The sequence below is a fragment of the Apteryx mantelli genome, chromosome 22 (genome assembly GCF_036417845.1).
Source record: "Apteryx mantelli isolate bAptMan1 chromosome 22, bAptMan1.hap1, whole genome shotgun sequence".
NCBI lineage: Eukaryota > Metazoa > Chordata > Aves > Apterygiformes > Apterygidae > Apteryx > Apteryx mantelli.
The window spans coordinates 2,547,921-2,568,660 of NC_089999.1; the positions used below are offsets into that span (position 1 = coordinate 2,547,921).

Below are 20,740 nucleotides of genomic sequence, written 5' to 3' on the forward strand. Positions count from 1 at the left end.
CATAAAACATTGAATTAATTAAATTTCAATTCAATTCTCTTGTTCTTCTGCTATGCAGCACCATAAAGTGCCCCCTGGCTCAAAACCCATTGCCCTTGCACACTGCAGTGCTCTCTAGACAGATGTTTCAAAGTGCCCCTGAAGTTCATGAAGAACGAGAAGAGAGGATCTCTAGAGGAGTCTGAACATACATCCCAAGAAGAGTCCCCAGTTGAGCCTGTGGAAGATATGGCACTTCCTGGTTACAAGACTGTAATACAGGTCTATGGCAGCAGGAAAGTAACAAAGAGGAATATACACTCTGGCTGCCCAAGGAAACAAGGGTTTACACTTGGTGCATTCACACACGTGTATGTCTTTTTCACCATCATCATCCACCTGATAACTTTCAGCTCCACTATGTTTCATGCAGTCTCAGAGCTATTAAGCTCCTTTATGCTTCCGAGAACATGCAGTGGGGCAGGGTACAGGCAGCCTTTTATGTTTCCCAGGGCAAGGGCCACCACAAGCATCTAGCCATCAGTGAGCACCAGTGAATATACACAGGAGAAACTATGTACGTCTCAGGTGAGGAAAAAGCCTCACTGAAAACTCACCTCTTCCTAGACACTAGATTAGCCAAAGGACACAAATCTACCAGAAATCACATAGCCACAAAGTGAAAGCACATCGCTTGAAAGCATGGCTGAGCTTTCCTCATTTCAGGGAAGAAACATGCTGGCAAGCATGTAAAGGAGATACAGTACCTACACTACCTACACTCTCCATCGGTGTGTCAGCAGGAATGAACCCTTGCTTTAAGAGCTGCTTCTTGACTTCATTATTCTCCACCTGGACTTCAGATACCATGTTACAGGGGATGTACCCTTCCCTTCCTGCACATTCACCCCTGTAAAAGCCATCAGCGTCCTTGTCTCCACACACCTGCAAGGGAAAAGAAAGGCCAGAGACCAGTTTATGCTACGGGGACCAAGACACAGAAAAAAAAGTAGAACAAGGAAGCTAAGGAAACTCCGCAAATAAAGGAGTTCTGCCTCCCAAGTTTCAGCTGTCCCTGGAACATGGGATGGCTCCATACAGAGATGTTCACCAAGGTGTGCTTTTACCTTCAGGATCTGCCCCTCCTTAAACGGGAGTTCTTCTTCTGCCGCATCAGGATTAGGAGACATAGAAATGGGATCATAGTCAAAGAGGGCCACAAATATCCTAACAGCATCATCTTTAACAGCAGTTTCTGAAGCTGTGCTCCTTGGAAGACCTGTGTGCAGACAGGGATACACCAGAGAGAATGTCAGCACCATATCCCAGAGATCCCCTGCCATAGACCTGCATGTCCCTCAAACACAGCCTACTAGCCTCCCCCATGAAATTTCTAATAGCCTCCCTTTCTTCTGCTGCCTGACTCTCTCCCCTTTGCCCACTCACCTGGACTAGAGAGCAAAGTTTTCTGCATATGGCTTCTTCTTATGCTCTTGTTCCCTCTTCTGCTGGGAGCCTGCCAGGCGGCTGAGCCAGGCAGCTCCTGGCCCCTAGGATCTTTATTACCAGAAGCCTGCAACAGGAACCACCAGAGAGTTAGTAGCAGCCTCTGCCTTCTGACTCATGTGAACACTGCTTAGCCCATACGCACTCCACAAAAGAGCAGTGCATCCAAATGCAACATTCCTCTTCGGGGACACTCTAGAGCTGAAAATACCATGGGAGCTGGAAAACAAAACCAAACAAATACAAGCAGGCACCCTGCCAGAAACAAGCGATGACCCCATTGGTGAGCATGAGGAAGCAGGAAAGGGCATTTCGAGGGGAGGCAATGACATTACAGTCATCGTCCACATAGAGCTTTCACAAATCAGTTTATTTCACTAGGAATTTTCATTTGGGTCCCACAGCCTTCTGTCATAGGGAGGAAGACCCAATGCGAAAAGGAATACTGCATCAGTGACACTATGCCTTTTAGCAGAAAAAGCAGAAGCAGCTAATACGAGAAAAGCCACAGAGCAGCACAGAACTATAGAATCTCCCAGATATTCTTCTGGACAATCCTAGAGGACGGTCCTTTCTCTGTACAACACTGAACAAAGCAAGATACAGGCAGGCCGGGGAAGCAGAAGGAAAGCTAATGCCACTACAAGCTGCTTCAAAGCCAGAATAGGAAAAGTCACCCAACCCTTTTGTGCAAGGAGGTGCTACGTATCCCCTTCCAAGGATGTTCGAGCCTCCTTCTCCAGCCAGGTGACTTACAGTCCAACTCCCAGCCCTGCTCCTCAGAGCTGCTCTCACACCTCAGCACTTCCTTATCCCGGCAGAGGAATCGCAGGCGACTGCTTGGAGACCCAGCCCACTCCATACCCTGTTCTTCAATCATCTCCCGTCTGGTCAGGTCCCTTCTGCCACCAATGCGGGCAACCTCAGATTGACTGGAACAATCACTCCATTCCCCCTGGCAGCTCTGGGATCCTTCTGGTCTGCCATCTGGCCACGGCCTGCCCTCAGGGGGGGATGCGCAGGTTGAATCCTGATCATCTTCTGAGTCATATTCAATGTCTATTTCCAGGCTCCTGGGGCTGGAGCAGTGTGTTGCCACCACAGGAGCTTCTGCAAGACCTGAAACTGCTGCCTTCCTGTGTTTTTTTCGTGAGGTGCCTTGTCTGGCACGACTGTACACATCAAACCCCTCTTTACCACCAGCACTGCTCACAACGTTCAGCTCTTCTCTGAGGCTAGGAGCTCTGTATAACCCGCCTCCCATCTGGCTGCAGTTGCCCAGCAGACGACTGCAGTGCTCTGTGAAATCATTCTGTCTCTTCCTACCCATCTCAGGCCGACTCCGGATCCTCTCTCTATAATTATTTCCCTTCTTCTTGCTCCAAGGGGGACTCGCCCCAGTTACAGACTTCAGATTGCTCTCCTGGTAGCCCCAGGTCCAGTTTGCCTTTTTCTGATTCCAGGTCAGCTGCCCAAAGGCAGGATTCTCTTGGTCAGCATCCCCTCCACTCTCCTTAACAGCATGCTCCTCCTGCAGAGTCTGAGCAGACAGATCTGGGGAGTTATCACTACTATCTGGCTTTAGAAATGGTTCCTGGATATCAAGCGGCTTCTCTGTCCTTCCCGCATGGTGAGTAAGTCTTTCCATGGATTTTTGAGGCTCTGCCTTTTCCTCCAGAACACACTTCTCATCCTCATCTTCTTCCTCATCCTCAGTCACTTCTGGGATGCTAAACAATTTTTTGCTGTGGTTCTTCTGAAGCGGGAGCTCTAGTATCCTCTCCAGAATCTCCTCATCGCTGTCAGTATCACAAAGATCCATCTGTACCCAGCCCCCGAGAAAAGCCACAGCCAGGACAAGCAAAGGAAAAAAGAGAGGAAATAAACATTAAAAAGAGAGACAACATTACAGCCGATTCCCTCCCAGCACAGCAGGATGGAGCGGAGACTGTGATCTGCAGAGAAGCAAGGGTAGGAAGCAAAAGATAGCAATGGTTCTTCTGGCAAAAAAAAAACAACAAAAAAAAAACAATTAGATGAGCTAGCCATGCAGTGGAAAGCGAGAAAGGCCAATGCATGGAACAGCTCTCTCCCAACCTCTCCCTCTACACACACAACTTTCTGCAGCACCTTTCATCCTGTCCACTTCATTCCCTAGAGCTTCAGCATCCTGTGTCTGGGATGATGGGGGCAGGACCAGCACAGTTCCTCCACAGCTGTTCACTGTATATGATGATCAGGTTCCTCCCTCCAGAAGAATCAATGTATTGACACCACACAGCTTGTGCTCACATAAGGACCCCACTGTCCTCCCTAATCTTTCTGCGTCCTTGCACTGGAACAGAAGGAAGCAGCACTGTGCAGCAGCACACCCACTGGAGATGTGGCTGCTGTGGGAGAACCTTCCCTAGTCTCTTCCATTGGTCTGCCAAGGTCCAGCTCTACAGAAGTTTGTTGCATGTAAATCCAGGTGAACACAGAGTTGCCATGAATAAACATGAAAACCATTACCTCAAAGGGCTCACACAGACTTGTATTTCACTTGCAACTGGGTAAGAACCTACCAGGTTACAAAAAACTTTCCAGAAAACGTTGTTCCACTTTAAAGTTTGTCTTCTACCAACAATGTAATTTACGTTTTGTCTCTTGCTATATTAATAATAAAATAAAAAGGTAAAATACTAGAAGCATAGCATAGTTTGGGTTGGAAGAGAACTCTGGAGGTGTCCAATCCAAACTCCCTGACAATTTAGATCACAACATGTTTTAGAAACATTTCTAAATAGCTTACAAAGCATATGTAGCTACCGACATTATAAGCTACAGCCATGAACAGTCCTGTTTAGAGATAATTAAAAACTGAAACATAATGAGAGAAAAAGGCAGTTGTAAGTGAGCTATTGAACACTTCACATCTATAACTTTTTTTCCAAACAGAAGTGGTCTTGAATTATATTTAGAATTATAATTGGTTGGAAAGGGCCTCCAAAGTTCTCTAGTCTGATCTCCTATTTGCAGCAGGACTATCACCAACACTAGATCAATGGCTTTGTTTAGCTGAGGCTTGAAAACACGAAAGAATGGAGATCCCTCAGCTGTCCGGAGACCTGTCCCAGGGCCACACCACCCTCCTGAGAAAGAAGTTTTTCCTTGTGTCCAACACGAAGCTCCCAAGCAGCAACTTGTGGCTGCTGCCCCTTTTTACACCATCTGCCACTAACAAGAAGACTTTGGCTCTCTCATCTTTTTAACCATCCCTCAAACAGTCTTAGGCAGCTACTATATCTCTCTTTAGCCTCCTTTTTGCCAGGCTAACCAAGTCCAGCTTCCTCAAACTCTCTTCACAGGACATGTACTCTAGGCCCCGACTATCTTGTTAGCCCTCCACTACCAAATAATAATAAGCAGAATTTATTAATGCAACCATAAAATACATCCAGTCAGACTTATTTTAGCCACCTACAAAGTCGTGGCTTTTGTTTGGATTTTTTATGTAATAATTGGTTTCTAGCAAGTTAAGAGTACATTTATGCAAGTTTGGTTTCAATACTGAAACAAAATGAATCCAAGGATTTGAAAAAGACAAATCTTGAAGAAAAAACACTGCTGTGTATTTGGAAAGGAGCAGAATAGTAAACTTCTATTATGTGAGGGGACATGGGACTCTGTCGCCCATTTGTAATCAAGGAGAAAGTTGTTAACAACATATTTGAAGTTAAACATTTTAAAATCAGCACTCCTCCATACTTTCATCCCACAATTCCTGAAAGAGTTAGCTGAGGAGACTTGAAATAACCCCAAATGTTATCAGATATGCAGAGGCCTACAAAACAGGCCTGCTGAGGCCTGACCCAGTCTAGTTATCATCTTCCCTCATTCTACAAAAGCAGAGTAGGGAGCTCAGTGCCCTAAAGCTTCCTGCCCTTGGACGCCCTTCTCCCCATTCAGCATCTGTCGTCACACTGTGCTCCTCACTCCCTCAAGTCTTCACAGCCAGAACAGAAAACAAGTACTTTATCAAGTAAAGAAACAACAGTTTGCTCAAGTCATCAGGGTGCATGTAATTCCCCCCCCCCAAAAAAAATATTCAAGACAATAAGATATCCAGGAAAAAGTGACAAAACTTAGCATTCCTGACTGTTCTTATCATCCCTTTTTTCCTCCCAGGAAAACTGGGCTTCTTCCCTATTTTTTCCAGCACAATCCCAACAGCCAGAAGCCCTTTCTGGTATGTCCTTCCTGGGCAGACTCAGCAGCTCCCGCTGGAGGAGGAGGCCTCTCCTCAGGCTCCCAGCACACTGTACTGCAAATCCAACCTCCCCACTAGGGAAGTAGAACCCCTTTCAGAAGGGGAAAAGGAGAGGCAGCAAATTTACTCCAGATTCATCACACTGTCTGCTGCTGACCTATTAATGCTCAACAGATCCACCCCATCTGTGCTGCAGGCTAGCAGTCATATAGATCAGCATCAACGAATTACAGCTGCTCTTTGAGTACATGAAAGGAGTTAGTATGGTCTCTTGCAATACAACCATATCACATTTCCTGCAGATCTTTCTAATTTCTCAAACATCCAACTGTAATACTTTCCCTTATGCACACTCACCCCAAATGCCATAATTTGTATAATCACATACCACTTTCCAGTCATGCAGTTTTAAGCAAATGTCCTGTTGCAGATGCATTATAATACACTAGCTTTAACTGTTTGAACTTCTAACATGAATGAACATGATCACTCATAGTTCAGCTTAATCAGTATTTCCTCGCTCACCACATCTGAACTGTACAACAGCCACGGCACTGCTCCTGCAAGCCATCCATCTCTACAGAGAGCACCAAGGTCTAAGCAAAATAATTTGCACTATTATGTGCAAATAGCAGGACTATTACATGTTAGTTTTACTTTAGGAGGGAGGGGGGGTTGATATAGGATCTTACATATGGGTGAACTTCACAGATTCCTATATGATCACTGTTTGTATCTATATTAAGAATTAGATCAATGGGATTGATTTTTCACTCTGGGTTCTATAGTTCACGTTACATTTTCTATTTTTCCAGCTAATTAAACCCTGGACACATTTATTACATATAAATACCTTCCCCTCTCACAAGGAACTTGCATTTTTACTAGCTTAAGACAACACTGAGAGGTAAAGCAGAGCAGGCAGGAACTTGGCTAAGCACTGCACTGAGAGTGCTGGACTCAGACAGGCACCTTCTCCTGTAAGCTGATGACATGGAATGGTTGCACTGGTGCTCCCCACAAGCACTACTCTGCTAGCAATTACCTTTTCCCCATTCTCCTGGTAACAGGGCTCTCTTGCATCCCATTTCTTCTCTTCCAGAGCTTCTGAGGACAGTTCCTCTTCTTCCTCCTCTTCCAAAATATCTGAAAGGTCAGAACTACGGTTGTGCTCAGCAAAAAGGGCCAGCTGCCGTCTTCCCATTTCAGACATTTTCTCTTCTTGCTATTGAAAAGCAAAACAGATTCCCATCAATGCAAACTCAGACCTCTAGGCTGTCTTTGTTTCAAAAGACATTTCGAAAGACGTTTGCAACGAAATAGCATTCATTCCACCTTCTTTCTCTAGTACACATATAGCTAAAATGCAGCAAGAAATAGAAGAGCACTCAGCGCAGGGTCTCACATGCCTGTGCATGCATGCACGCGCGTGCGCACGCACACCCACCCACCCCTGTCAGGCATATTTTACAGCCTGAAGGAGAAGAACAGTAGGCGTAAGATTGTAAAACCTATCTGCAGCTCAAAGTTGTCAAATACAATCCACATCCCTCCCTGGACAGCAATTCAACAAAGGTAAAACAAACCTCTCTCTTCACTCTAGACACTACTCCAGAGTCTCCTCTGGACATTTCTTTCATCACCTCCTTGCCAGGGGACAATCTCAGGAATTCTTGGCAGATGCTCCCACTGGTGCTTGAGTCTTGGGAAGTACTCTCTACTCCTTCAACCTGGCAGGGGGAGGGCAGAGGCTCTGGACTCAAGTGCTTCTCCTTTGCCTCTCTTTCAGCACTGGGTCCTTTTGGTGACTCCTCCACAGAGCATGCAAGGCAGGTCTCCATACATATCTTCAGACTGCTGTTGTATTGGCTTTCCAGCTCTGGTGCACTTGTTACAGAGAGCTCCATCTGCAAAAGAAACCAAAAAGTTCATCATCAGGAAAACAACAGTATCTGCTGCAGAACCTTTCCTATGCCCTCCACTGCGTGTCCTACTTCTGCTCCTCTGTGAAGGATCTGTCAATGACAGTTTGAGAATTTCCAGCATCGTCTCCCTGCCAGCATTTCTTAAGCCAATTAGCCAGTCTGCACTGGGACTTTGCTACATACCCCACCTAGCCCCTTCTTGACATGGGGCAATGAAACCTGGGAGAGACACTGTGAATTGAAAGGTCCTTTACCCCTCCACCCCCCAGCTCTCTGATGGAAACACCATGCATTCTGTGTCTCTTGCCATATGAAGATTTTTGCATTCAATTTGTAGCCAGGAAGGCTGGCCTCTCATGGAATGAATTCTTCCCTGCCATTAGCTGCAAGGGGACACACAGCCTTTTCACTATAACATCATGGTATGCACCACACTGTGGGTCATGCTGCCACATGGGGCTCCCATGAGCCACAGAAGCATATTGGCAATAACTAGTCTTCGAGCAGCAAGAACAAGATGAGCCCAACCTACACAACTAGGCCAGTTCCCACCTCAGTCCCAAAGGAATGTCATAAGCACCAGCTTACAGCTTAGCTTGAGCTGGAGGTGAGGACATAACCCCAGCACTCATTGAAGCTGGTGAGTGCTGTGAAGAAAATGAGAATGAATGAAGAATTTACAGAGAGAATACAACTGCATAGATTAGTGGTTTGGTCACTTAGTGGGATTAAAGAAACTTTAAATTCTGATCTCTTTCCAATAAGTGCTTCTGTCTTTGATGATTGGTCAGCTCAGTCTGGTGTTTAGGGAAATCTGTGGGAGATGGAGGAGTGGAATCCCAAGGACTGAAGAGGGAAAGGCAGATGGGACTTCATCAACCACCTCTTTTTTTAACCCTCTTTAAGGGGTAGTCACCTCCACTGCATTTTGCAATGGAGCATGACTTTGTCCTTATTTACTAGACACACCGAAAATATTTACAGGATGAGGCCCCTGGAGATTTAGACACTGCAGTCTAAATCCCCCCTGGGCTTAGGTGAAAGATAGGCAGGTGTAGATCCCATGAATAATCTGATGGTCAGACCCCTTCTCCCGTTTCCCTTTCTTGAAACAGAATGAAGACAGACATCTCAACAAAGAAGGTGATTTGCACCCTAGAAGCACCTGTTTTTCTCCATTGACTACAGAGAAGGCAAAGTGACCCACTCATATTTAGTCATCTACCCCAGACATCTAAATGTGGGCAAACGAATCACAATTGAGGTGCCATGGGCAGCAAATGAGCAGGAGATGAAGAATCAGAATCACAGCTTTGGACTTAACATCTCAGTTCTACTGTGTATCTATCTGGCCTTTGGTCTAGGGCCCACACAGCTGCTGATGCTCCAGCAGTTACCAGAAGTCTTCCCATCCTTTTCTCTAACCCTAAGCCTTTGCAAACTCACACTGCCATGATTAATAAAGTCACACTGAATTTGATGGTTTGAAGAACTCCCCTGAGCCCCCTGTCACTGCAAGGTCAACACAGGAGCCTCTGTTTAACACACAGCCTCATTCTGCTTTTGGAAACCGGCACCCCCCCCCCCATGGGTGGGTCTGTAGTGTATTTTTTCTCCCTTTCTGACAAGACTGTTAAGCTAGAAGGGGCTTTGTGACATACTTGGGACTACCTGCTTTTGTTTCAATGCCAAATGTAACAGCTAAGCCAGAAACAGTCTGCTATTAAGCCAGACTGTTTCCAGGTTGATGGCGGAAAGAAGCTAAGCTCAGTGTTGGGACAAAGAATTCAATGGGCACCTTTAAGGAATGCTGCGGCTCTATCTTCATGTATGGGAGCCTGCCCTCCACTGCAGAAAATCCTTCTTAAAGGAATATGGTTCTAGGCAATAACTACAATACCCTGCCTAATGTCAAGTGTCAGAATGGAAAAAAGATCTTGCTTCCTGATATAATACATCACACACCTACGAGATGCACCCTTCCCTCTTGTCACAGCCTGAACACCTTCTAGATCATCCACCTCTTTTCTTATGGATCTCCCAGCTGCTGTGACAACCGTCCTACAGAGTTCTGAAACCACCCAGCCACCCTATGGGCGTCAAAATACCAAGTGCCATGACAGATTCACAGTTCTTCTCCAGACACGGCTACCTCGCTGCGCAGCCTAAGAAGTGCCCATCTTTCTAGACTGCCTACTCTGCCTTGCAGAAGTTCACTAGACTGGAGAAGACTGCTGGACTAACATTGACATCGTCATCAGGGGAAACATCCTTTTCACCTTCTAGCTCTGCTGAATTCTTGCCTTTCTGACCATATTCTTGCTCTACTTGCCCACATGCAGTCAAGCAGTGAGGTTCACCTGCTTCATCCTGCTGTAGCTACACAAGAGCGGCCAATACTCCCTGCTGGTTTGCCAGCCACTGGAAGACAGCCCCAAGGGGACAGTGTGTCACAACTGGAGAGAGACGATCAATGGTATTTCATTCCATTTCCCAAAATGATCTAATTCTTCTTCCCAGTACACATGGTTCTGGGTGGGCAATGTGAGCACTTACCTGTGCTTCCATTCCTTCACCTGGGCCTTTCAATTCTGCTTCCCTTGGAGAGAGAGGCTCTGTGCCCTCACTTGGGAGCACTGTGCTGCCAGCTTGCTGAGGAAGGACAGTCAGGCTTTTCTTGTCTTGTGCAGTGTCCGATTCCTGTGAGGAAGTGCCTGAAACCTGCACCAAGGAAGCGCCGGGAGAGGAGAAGTGGAGCTGTGAAGAGGCTTTCTCTAGCAGAGATTGTGCTGAGCCATCACAGCTAGAGGCAAGATCAGTCAATTTGGCATCTGAACCATCAGTGGGAACTTTTTGTTGAAGAAAGAGTGGAGCTGTTTGGTGTGTGGGTGGGTTGCGCATAGGCAGAGAACCCCTGGATTCTCCACAGGGCAGCCTAGAAGTAAAACTGGTAGAAACAGCAGAATCTGAAGGTGAAGAATGACGAGAGGCTCTCAGCAAGACTGAGGAAATCTGGGCTGGAACCGAATCCACTGACTCCCCATACAGAGACATTGTTCTCACAGAAACCTCCCGGCACACCTGGAACATCTGAAGCTGGGACAAGTCCACCAGGATGCTTCCAGCTGTTGGAGAGGTAACTTCTATTGCCTGCAAGCAAAGAACCAGGAAGGACCTATTTATTATGCACAGCTCATGCCTTCTGGAAATGGCACCAATTCCTAAACCCAAAGTTTACAACTGTCCCCAAAGCTTGTGACAACAGGAGTGCAGGATTCCAACCCTTCTGCACAATATCAAAAAGCAAGAACAGTAAAGAGAACTTATTACCATAACCACTTGAGAAACATGGATATTCTATAAAATAAAACTATATTCCCTCCTACTCCAGTTTCTAACTCTTCTTGTTCCCTACACTTCAAAGGCCATCCCATCTCTTTTGTCATGGCAAAACTTTGTAGATTCCTTCTTTTTGACCTGCATAGGGAAAAGACGTTTCCATGATAAACAGCAAACATCCAACACAGCATCACTCTGTTTTGCACTGTACTTCCTTAAATGGCTGTGGCTTGTCTCTCTCACAGCCAATGGCACAATGTCACATGTGCAGAAGCCTGCAGGCCAGTTTCAATATAGAAAATCCTTGGAGCTGCTTTATCAGTATTAGTATTAGACACTGGGTTGTTCATACACCTCTCCCTTTACCTGTTCTTGATTTAGGAATGGGCTGGAGAACTACACCTCACTTTTCGGTCCAGGGACAATCCCCAAGTGGTGACAAGGCTGCGTACTTCTCTCTACCCATGCCCTGTGTCCACAGAAGTGGCAATTTGCTGACACAACTAGCAGGGTATTTCCTGGGGATTCAGGATTCATGATGCTCTTGCTCTGAAACAATCAGAAGAGTTTGTGCTGGCAGGGTGTCTCCAAAGCTCACTGCTGCCTGGATGATCAAGCTACAATGAGGCTAGGGTGAAAGAGAGGAGGCTGACACTCTAACTGTCCTGTTTTGCTGGTGAAGGCTCCTGCCACAGAAACTGCTCTAGTTTAGTTAAATCAAGAACACATCACAAATCTGGACAGATATCTTTTTTGGTGCACATCAGTCAAAACAAACAGCCCAAGTAGGGGCAAAATTGTCTCTTCTCTGATATCATTTCTTTCCAGGCCAAGTACTGTTATTGCCTCCTCCCGGAATGCTTACTGGATCACAAATCAATTCTGAAGTTTTATGGAGCCTCTTCTGTCACTATCCTTTTCCCATGTGGAGAGCAAGACTTGGTGCACTGTTCTGTAACATCCATGCCAAAAACAAAACTGAAAACAACTTCTACTACTACTCACTATCCCCAGTTTGTACAGTCAAGGACAAGACTGGTCTCAAAGTCAGAACGCCATTTTTGGAGAACACAGTCAGGTAGCCAGCAAAGACTCCTAATGCCTCCAAGTCCTTTTCACAAAACTTCCTTTCCCAACCACAGATTCCTCCTGTGAGTATCAGTAATGATTTTGTTCCTAAACAATGACCCTGTTTTCCCTTTTGAGTCACCTGGAAGACCCAACTAAGCTGATTTTTTTTTCCTCTAGGAGAAAATACAAATAAATAAATAAATTTGAGATGAAATTTGAAAGCTGAAATACTGAAAACACAAGTGTTTCAAATGTGAATGTCTCCAAGAGTTTCTGTAACACCTGCAGTTCAAATGCTTCATGCTCTATTAACTGAAAACATTGACCTCCTAGCCAGCCAGAGCTCCCCCAAGAGCTTTTTCATGAGATTCTCAGCTATGATGGAGGAAGGACTCATATGCAAACGTGTATGTTCATGCTCAAGAAAACTGTTTAGTCAACAGCAATGAAGCGCTACTACATGCCAAAGAATTTAGAATCAAATTAGCAAGCTAAGTACCTCAATGAGGAACAGAGAATCTGTACAGACTGAAATTTCAGACTCTGACAGGAAGAACTAGGACTATGTTACCAACTGCCTGGGCTGGATGGAGACACTGACTCCAATATGCTGAGGGAGAGCATGGAAGCAGCCAGGGCAGGAAATACAATAGTAATGGGATCCCTATGAAGACAGCGTCAACGTCACATTGAGATGGGAAGCAGAGATCAGATTCTTAAGACACTATCAATGAGCACTTCATGGAGCAACTAGATTGGGAGTCCTCAAGAAGATACGAAGCCTGCCTTGCCTTTGGATCCAGTTCAAAATCCTATGGAGATTCTACAAAAAGAAATGACAAGTGAGTAGTAAAAGACAGGGTTACTGGCAGGATATTGTAAAATTGCTTTAGCTTTAGGAAGAAAGACTGTGTTTTTTGCCTCTTCTATCTCCAGTGAATTTAGCCTAAATAATTACCAAGGCATATAGTCTTTCTGGTATATACCTAGCCTAGAGGCTTCCTGCTGCAGGGAGAAGGATCCCCATTCCACAAAGAGCAAGAAGGGAAGCACAGAAGGAATTTTGTCCAGCCTGCAGGGGTCAGTGGAAGAGAGCTGAGCTCCTCAGTCCTGTGCCTCCTCTCCCACTTACTCTCCCCAGAAGGACCTAAAACACTCTGTTCATGTTTGAGGTTCTCCTTGAGCTCCAGGAGAGCCAGTGACACTTCCACATGGGAGTTCATTCATCTCCCTTATGGATTCCAGCATGAAACAGTTCTGCCATCACAGTTATATTCACCAGTTAACGTGCCTCCCACACTGGACCCCACAAGCCTGGATCAGCCCTACATTGTCAGCCTGCAGCACTGGCTTCCATGCACCATGCTAATGACATATTTATTAGAGAAGTCCTCTCACAGTAAAAATCCATTTCCTTGCTTTTTAGAGCATGCCCTTGCCTTCCTTTCTCTTTATACCTCACTAACATATAAAGTACCTCTCAGTTCTGCCTAGGTCACAGGAGCACGTCAGTAACTAACATTCATCACATGCCTTGGCTAACTCACAGTTACCAGTTGCTTTCCAGGTCTTGCGGCTCTGTGTCTGCCTGCTACCCGCAGCACCAACCTCCAGCCAACCACATGCACAAACATTAGCCTTGCACAGTGTCAGCACAATACCTTCTGTCCATCCGCATACACAGCATAACCAGTGACTCGAACTCCATTTGAAGATCCTTCCGCATCAATAGTGACAGGTAACCAGCTGATAACTAGGATACCTGGGGAAGGGCCAGCTTCCACTTGGACATCCAGAGGAGCATCGGGAGTACCTGCGACAGATCAGAGTTTCATTTCGTTTGTCTCACTACAGCATAATGCCAAACTAAACCTTGGTTAGTAGCAAAGAGCAAACTTACACCAGATTTGCCACTGCAGAATCACACTGGAATAGTTATGCTATTCTCAGAAAACGATAGACAAAACCAGAGCAAACAAGGTGGTCTTGTTCTGTGAAAGTTTTAATGCACAGAAAAGACAACTTTGCAAAAGTAGCTGAAGCCAAGATGCAGCAACCCTTAGAGCAGGGTGAGTGAAGGTCATGGCAAACCATATATTCCATTGCCTGAGAGGCATGCTGCTCAGATCAGCACGGGGGATGTTCTCCCAGAGCAAATGAAAACAAAAAAGGTAATAATTTTTTGAAATAAAAGAAGAAAAATATTAAGACAAAACAGTACAGCATCTTACTCTTTGGAACCTAATAAACCTTGCTTCCCTTTGCCCCAAGGCCTCAGAGCAAAATAATGACAGAGCTCACTGCCCCAAGCACTCCATGCACAGTGGCGATGGGCATGACTGCTCTGATACCTGCTAGCGGGGTAGTGAAGTGTATCACAGCTGAGTTCTGCTCCTGCCCCTCTGGGAGCTCTTCCCAAGGTGTTTTCAAGGGCCGGGCCTCCAGCTTGGCAACATATTGAGTGCTGGGCTGCAGGTTGCGGAAGGCATACCAGTACACCCCAGGTTTTGTTATGTCACATTCCTCCCCATTGAGATACACTGCATGATTGTAATTGCTGTTGCAGGGAAGCCACATGACCTCTGCAGATGTGGCTGTGACGCTTCTGACTTTCAGCATAGTTGGTGCCACACAAAAATCTTGCCCCACAAAGAAAGTGCATCGCAGTCTATCAGAACACCCTTGCTCTGTCACACTCTGCACAGACACACGGTAAGCCTTTGTCTTTAAATCCAGCTTTTCAATCACTGCTTTGGTCTGAAAGCCACTCTTCACATTTTGGCGTAGCTCTTCATCCACATAGATGTTGTAGCTTTGTATGTCTGGGCAGCCAGCTGGTAAAAGCGGTGGTTCCCAGCCTACAACTATGCTTCTGGCAAGCTGCTTGATCAAAGTCAATTTTCTTGGATAAGGCACTGCTGTATGACTAACAGGCTCCTCCTGGTCTCCTTCTGTTCTACTGGTCAATGGGCTGATGCTACTATCTTCAATGGAGTAATCACTCTTATCTCCACTGCTGGTGCTTGCACTGACAAAACTTTTCTCCTGGTATGAACTATGGGTGAGATCATTCAGCTCCGAAGGCAGAAACATCATGAGGTCATCATCTGAAACTCGCTCAACAAAATTGGAGGGGACCAGCCCTCGCCGGCCATCCATCAGCTCCCCTAAACAAAAAACAGGAAACCTGTTACCGCTGAAACTACCTTTCAACCTTCCAAACCATCTATGAAGATAGTGTGGCATCATCTATGCCAGGTCATAACTGCCCTGCAGTCAAGAACAAAAGCGGCTCTGGGAGACTATCCCTGGCCAAGGTTGCTCCATTTCCTATGACTACCCTAGCTAGATCCCAATGGCCACAGTGAGAAAACTCACTGCTTCTCCATACATTCCAGAGCCAACTAACCAGACAGTGTTTTGAGTAATCAGCTTAAGGATTTTTCCTTCTTCATTATCCCATTGTTCCTGATCACAGCTCTTTTACTAACTTTTTCTTTTTCTAGACTTCCCAAACTATGCAGACTCTCAGCATGTCTCTTCTCCCAGCCACACAGATTTGTTTTTTGCAGTATTCTCCTCATGAAATTCCATCTTTCCAGCTCTGTATTCATCTTTGGCCTTCTTTTTAGCTCCCTCCATTATCATGCTAGCTTCTGTAATAAAGATGTCTAGAAAGAAACCATGAGGATGACTGATACCACAGAACTCTTGGTATGTATAAGAACCATCAAAACAGAATCAAATGCGCAGTGGGTAAGGATTGTGCATACTTTCCCCTTTCAAACCCTACCTACAGCAAATCAATTGAAAGCAAGGAAAGCAGAAAATGTTAATAAAGAATATCCTTTTTATTCTTTAAGCAACAAACAAATAAACAAATGAGAAGCTTCAAAGTAGAAAGAGCGAGCCAGAGCAGTCAAAGAGCAAGCAGAGCAACATGGCATGCATTTGCCTCAGCTCTTGCAAAGCACCTGAGTAGGCTATGAGCTTAGATCCCATTAAGTAAGCCAGCTCCACAAAGAAACTTCATTACAAATTTGCAGTCCACAATTCTTAGTTTCAATTGCATCTGCCTATTAATCAAGCAGAACCATGTTTTCAAAGGTGTCAAAAGAGAAACACACTGTAGGACACCAAACAGGATAAAGGCTGTATTTTGGGCTGCTTAGCTTTGCCCTGCTATGCCCAAAAGAGCAAGAGACCATCAACTGCCTACAGGCTCTGGCTCACTATGCAGCCAGTGGAAAGAGGGAATGCAGAAGGTGCCTAGGGACTGAATGTTGCTCTTCCCCATGGCTAGGGAGGGGCCACATGTGCATGAAACCTGGAGCTCTACTGAAAGTAATGGCAGAATTCCCACTGAATTCACTAGACCAGGATTCCACTTCTTAGATTCAATTAATCATGACATAAATAAACTCCTTTCCAACACAATCTGCACTCTCCTCCAACAAACTAACTTTGGATAGAAAACCTTTTTCTTATAGTTTTAAGATATACTAAATTCCTCTCTGATTCTTTAAGGAGATCACATCTCTACAGCCGTTCAGTCACATTTCATTCTACTAAAGCACACCTTCAAAGAAGCCATCCTCATCCATGTCTCCATAGATGTAAATATACTCTCCAGCAATTAGTGGAAGCTCTGCCTCTGGATTTTCATTAGGTCCATCAAAAGGATTGTAGCTGAAATAGTTACAATTAGAAAACTTACTTTGTATAGCAACTTTTATAGCAACACTTTCAAGCTGTGATGTTAGATAAGCTTACAATCTACTGGAACAGCACCTACTTTTTGCAAGCAGCTAATTCCACAGAGAAGGGTCAAGACTCTATGGTTTTATATATAACTAGTAACATCTTGCTCCATGTTCAAACAGCATCTAGAATGACTCTTCTGAGTAGCAGAACAGACATCTCGTGAAGTTTGAAGGAATTGGAGCAGAGTGATTCAAGAAAAAGTGTTTTAAAAAAAATGGTTATTTGAAGTATCTGTGTGACTGCTGGTTTTCCGCATGTTAATATATTAAGTACATAAGTTGTAGGATTCAGCATTTCTAAAACTGACACCCTTAAAACCATCTGCATTCGTAAATATTTTATGTAGATAACTTTCTACATTTCATGCACATAATAGTTTTGGAAAAACACTGAAAATGCCCAAAGCATTTAAGATATATTTAACCAGACATACAGCTGTCATGGACAAGCACAGCACCGAATCTCAAAATTCTCATGTTTAAAACCTGAACGATCTGATTTGTGCAAGAAGAATGTTACATAAGAGTGAAGAAAACGTTTCCAGCTCTCATTTTTCATCATAACTATCCAGTCTTCAGGATGCAAGCTATACATCTCCCAGTACTGTAACTCCATATTTTAAACTGCAGTCCAAAAGCTCCACTAGCATGAAAATTTTAAATAAATACATTGGTGATAGGATTTGTGCTCCAGGTAGTTCTAACCTACCTATCCATGGATCTTCAAGCTAATCAGAGGGCCTATCACAGAAAAATGCCTAAAGAAAAATCTTGTCTTTGCAAGCACCTACTGCTAAATGCTGCTCTTTTGTCTTTAAAAGGGATTCCAGCATGCCAAAGCAACATTATCCTCTCTATGAGCTTGGCGAGACCTTATAGGCCCAAAACTCCAAACTGAGGACAAAGATCATATTTGATCTGCTCCTTTCAAGTACAGAATTGTCCCAGTTTTCCTCCTCCTTCTCTGCAATCTAAAAGGTGAGTAATATGTCAATATTCTTTGCATTGTGAATATGGATTTGGGTTTGACCATAACAACTCAGTGGATAGGAACAGTTATCAGAAAAATCTGGCCTTATTCAATGCTAGGTTTTCTTGCCTTTTTTTTTTTTTTTTTTTGGAAATTTCAACCAGAAAGACTTTGGCCAAAAATTTTAATTTAGAAATTGTATTTAGGTATAAGATTTTCTTGGAGAAGACTAGACTATCCTGTAGAAATCACAGATTTCATGAAATGTGTCAATTCAAAACTCACTTTTCCATCCAAAACCATCTTCAAAAGAAAAGTTTCAACCAGTGCTGCTCACTGAGTAACTAATGAGTTTGCTATGTTTTTGTTAAACTAAGTGCATTGGATTTGCTTGTGCAGGTAATACAGGTCACAAAAATTCCCATGAAGGAATACACAGATACACAGACACACTAATACCCATCCCTAACAGTGGCTAATGCTGGCAACCAGGGTAAAGGAGGCAACTGTGAGATAACCTGTCTAATCTCAAAGACCACAACAGATGACACAGTACCTGTATCGAGCTAAGAAGACTTGCAGTTTTGCAGGGCCTTGGCTGCCTGGCTCTGGAATTAGAGAGATGCTGTCAACATCCAGTTCTTCCATTTCACTTGCAGTGTCCACCTAAAAAAAGCATTAAAGATGGAGGATAAGATATGGCCCAAACCAGAATAAAGGAACACTCAAAGGATTTCAAGAGCAGTGAACAAGTCCTCTAAGCTGGTGTACACTGCCAGTCTGCCCACTGGGCCAAGGACTATCTGGAAGATTTACTGATGAAGTGCAGAAGCAGTAATAACAGGCAACAGCTCCAAGCTGCAGTGTCAAGGGTTCAGGTGGGACATTAGGAAAAACCCCTTCCCCAGGAAGGAGATGCAGCCTTGGGATAGGTTCCCACAGAGGTGGGGGATCTCCACCCTTGAAGGGTTTCAAGCCTCAGCTAGACAAAGCCATGGCCACCCTGATCTAGCGTTGGTGACAGTCCCACTGTGAGTGGGAGATTGGACTGGAAACGCTGGAGGCCCCTTCCACCCTACGTTTCTTTAGTTCAGTATATTCACTTCCTCTTACCTCCAAACGGCTATGTGAAATAGAAAAGCCAGCACGCAGGCCCTGCTGGTAATCTGAACAAAAAGGACCTTATTAGACCTCTTAGTCCAGCTTTCATTTTTAAATTAATCTTATTTAATTCAGGCAGGGAGTGACAGCCTTAAAAACAAGTTTAAATCATTTTGATTTGTCCTTCAGAACGTACCTTGCAGTAACACACAACTGTTCTGCACATGAACAGTCCTTAGGCATACCTGTCTCACACCAGCAGGTTGGTAACAAAATACCCAAAATAAGCAAAAGCTCCACCAAAGGCCTCAGGCTTCAAAATTGTAGCTGGCTTTCAACATAAGGAATTTCAATCTTATTAAAGTTTTCACCTCCAGTTCCCCTGTATTACCTATAAATACCTCAGCATGATGTTTATTTACTTTCAGAACACTAGAAGGCCATACTAGTTCAGACCAAAACTCTATCCAACTCCAAAACCTGGCTCTGTTAAACGCTAGTAGCGCTCAAGCAAGAGGACAAGCATGAAATCCTGTCTTCCAGGTATAGCCTCTCAGTTTCTAGCAATCAGCTATGTAGGGACTTCCTAAGCTCAAGGTTGCATCCTGAATGCATTTAGTGGCTACTGGCAGAAGTAGCTTCCAGAAATTTGCCTCAATCTTTTTCAAGCCCATTGATACTTTGAAATTTCACATATAATGGCAATGAGTTACATAATGCAATCATACTTTGTAAGACAATGTACTTCCCTTGTGTTTGTTTGAAACAGTGCCAATGAACCAAGTCAAGGTGCCTTTTTAAGCATACTTCAAGGCAAATATATTTTTGATGAAGACCCATTGCAGGCACCAGAACACACAGTAGATATTGTTCTAGTATATGAACTGCCAAAGTTTATCCTTGAAAGGATTCCAAGCACCTTTTCAAAACAGTCTGTTCAAAGGATTTGTTTTAGTTTAATCAATGTGAGACTATGCTCCTTCCACGCAATTTTCAAGTTTTAATCTTGGCCTAGTGACATTCTAGCAGAAGATAACTGCTTTCACCTATTTAAAATGGAAGCTCAAGCATCTAACAGATAATGTTTTCTTTTGGGTGAAGGTCTGCTCAGAGGCAACACAGACCTCTCCAACTGCACTGACTGTATTCATGTCCCAATTTTTGCAATGGCATCTTTAAACAAGAGAAGTGTGAAGAATAACTTCTGTTTTAGCCTTTCCAAGAAAGGATGTACTTCTTGTGATTTACTGTAAATGCCATCTTGCACCATGTCCCACAATAACAAACATCTGCACCCTGTAACACTCACAGGTAGACAAAAGGAGTAGCTTTCAGTAGCCTGGCTAACACTTTGGAGGATGCCCATAACCGTGTGCTGCTGAAGTCCAATGCTTTACACATCAGATCTTTTCCACAGACCATAGTCTGATCTCTCCAGGCACTACTAGCTTCACCTCTCCATGAAGGCGTGGTGGCTTCCAAGTCTTCTGTACACTAAGCAACTGTCATTTCTCCCACTACATAATTTATAGTTATCTTTTCCTTTCCTGGTGTGACCTTCACTTTGTCACTGAACAGAACAGCTTCTCCTTATCTCCTAACAACCACAGAGCTCTTCCACAGTGGTGGGCTCTGCCTGTCATGACTCTATCTCTCCATTAGTGCTCTGGCCTCACTAGCACAAGACGTTACTGTCCTCGAGGTGTACAACGAGGCACTCCGCATGGCCTCAGCCACATTAGCGCTCAGAAATCAGTGGACCAAGACAGCAAAAGCTGCCACCCATGCCATCACACCTACTCCCACTCACAGCACTGTCTTCTCTTAAATTATCATA

At 44.5% G+C, this 20,740-nt stretch overlaps 1 protein-coding gene across 1 annotated transcript in view; it reads right to left on the reverse strand.

Moving 5' to 3' along the window:
- TSPOAP1 (TSPO associated protein 1) overlaps nt 1-20,740 on the reverse strand; it is a 77,979-nt gene that overhangs the window by 14,386 nt on the left and 42,853 nt on the right. Inside the window, exons 14-24 of the mRNA XM_067309440.1 lie at nt 18,359-18,468; nt 16,649-16,758; nt 14,421-15,236; nt 13,731-13,882; nt 10,216-10,809; nt 7,321-7,641; nt 6,780-6,959; nt 2,168-3,307; nt 1,426-1,552; nt 1,107-1,258; nt 747-924 (exon numbers count right to left, since the gene is read on the reverse strand). Of these exons, the coding sequence (XP_067165541.1) occupies nt 747-924; nt 1,107-1,258; nt 1,426-1,552; nt 2,168-3,307; nt 6,780-6,959; nt 7,321-7,641; nt 10,216-10,809; nt 13,731-13,882; nt 14,421-15,236; nt 16,649-16,758; nt 18,359-18,468 (3,880 nt within the window). The remainder of the gene's footprint in view (nt 1-746; nt 925-1,106; nt 1,259-1,425; nt 1,553-2,167; nt 3,308-6,779; nt 6,960-7,320; nt 7,642-10,215; nt 10,810-13,730; nt 13,883-14,420; nt 15,237-16,648; nt 16,759-18,358; nt 18,469-20,740) is intronic.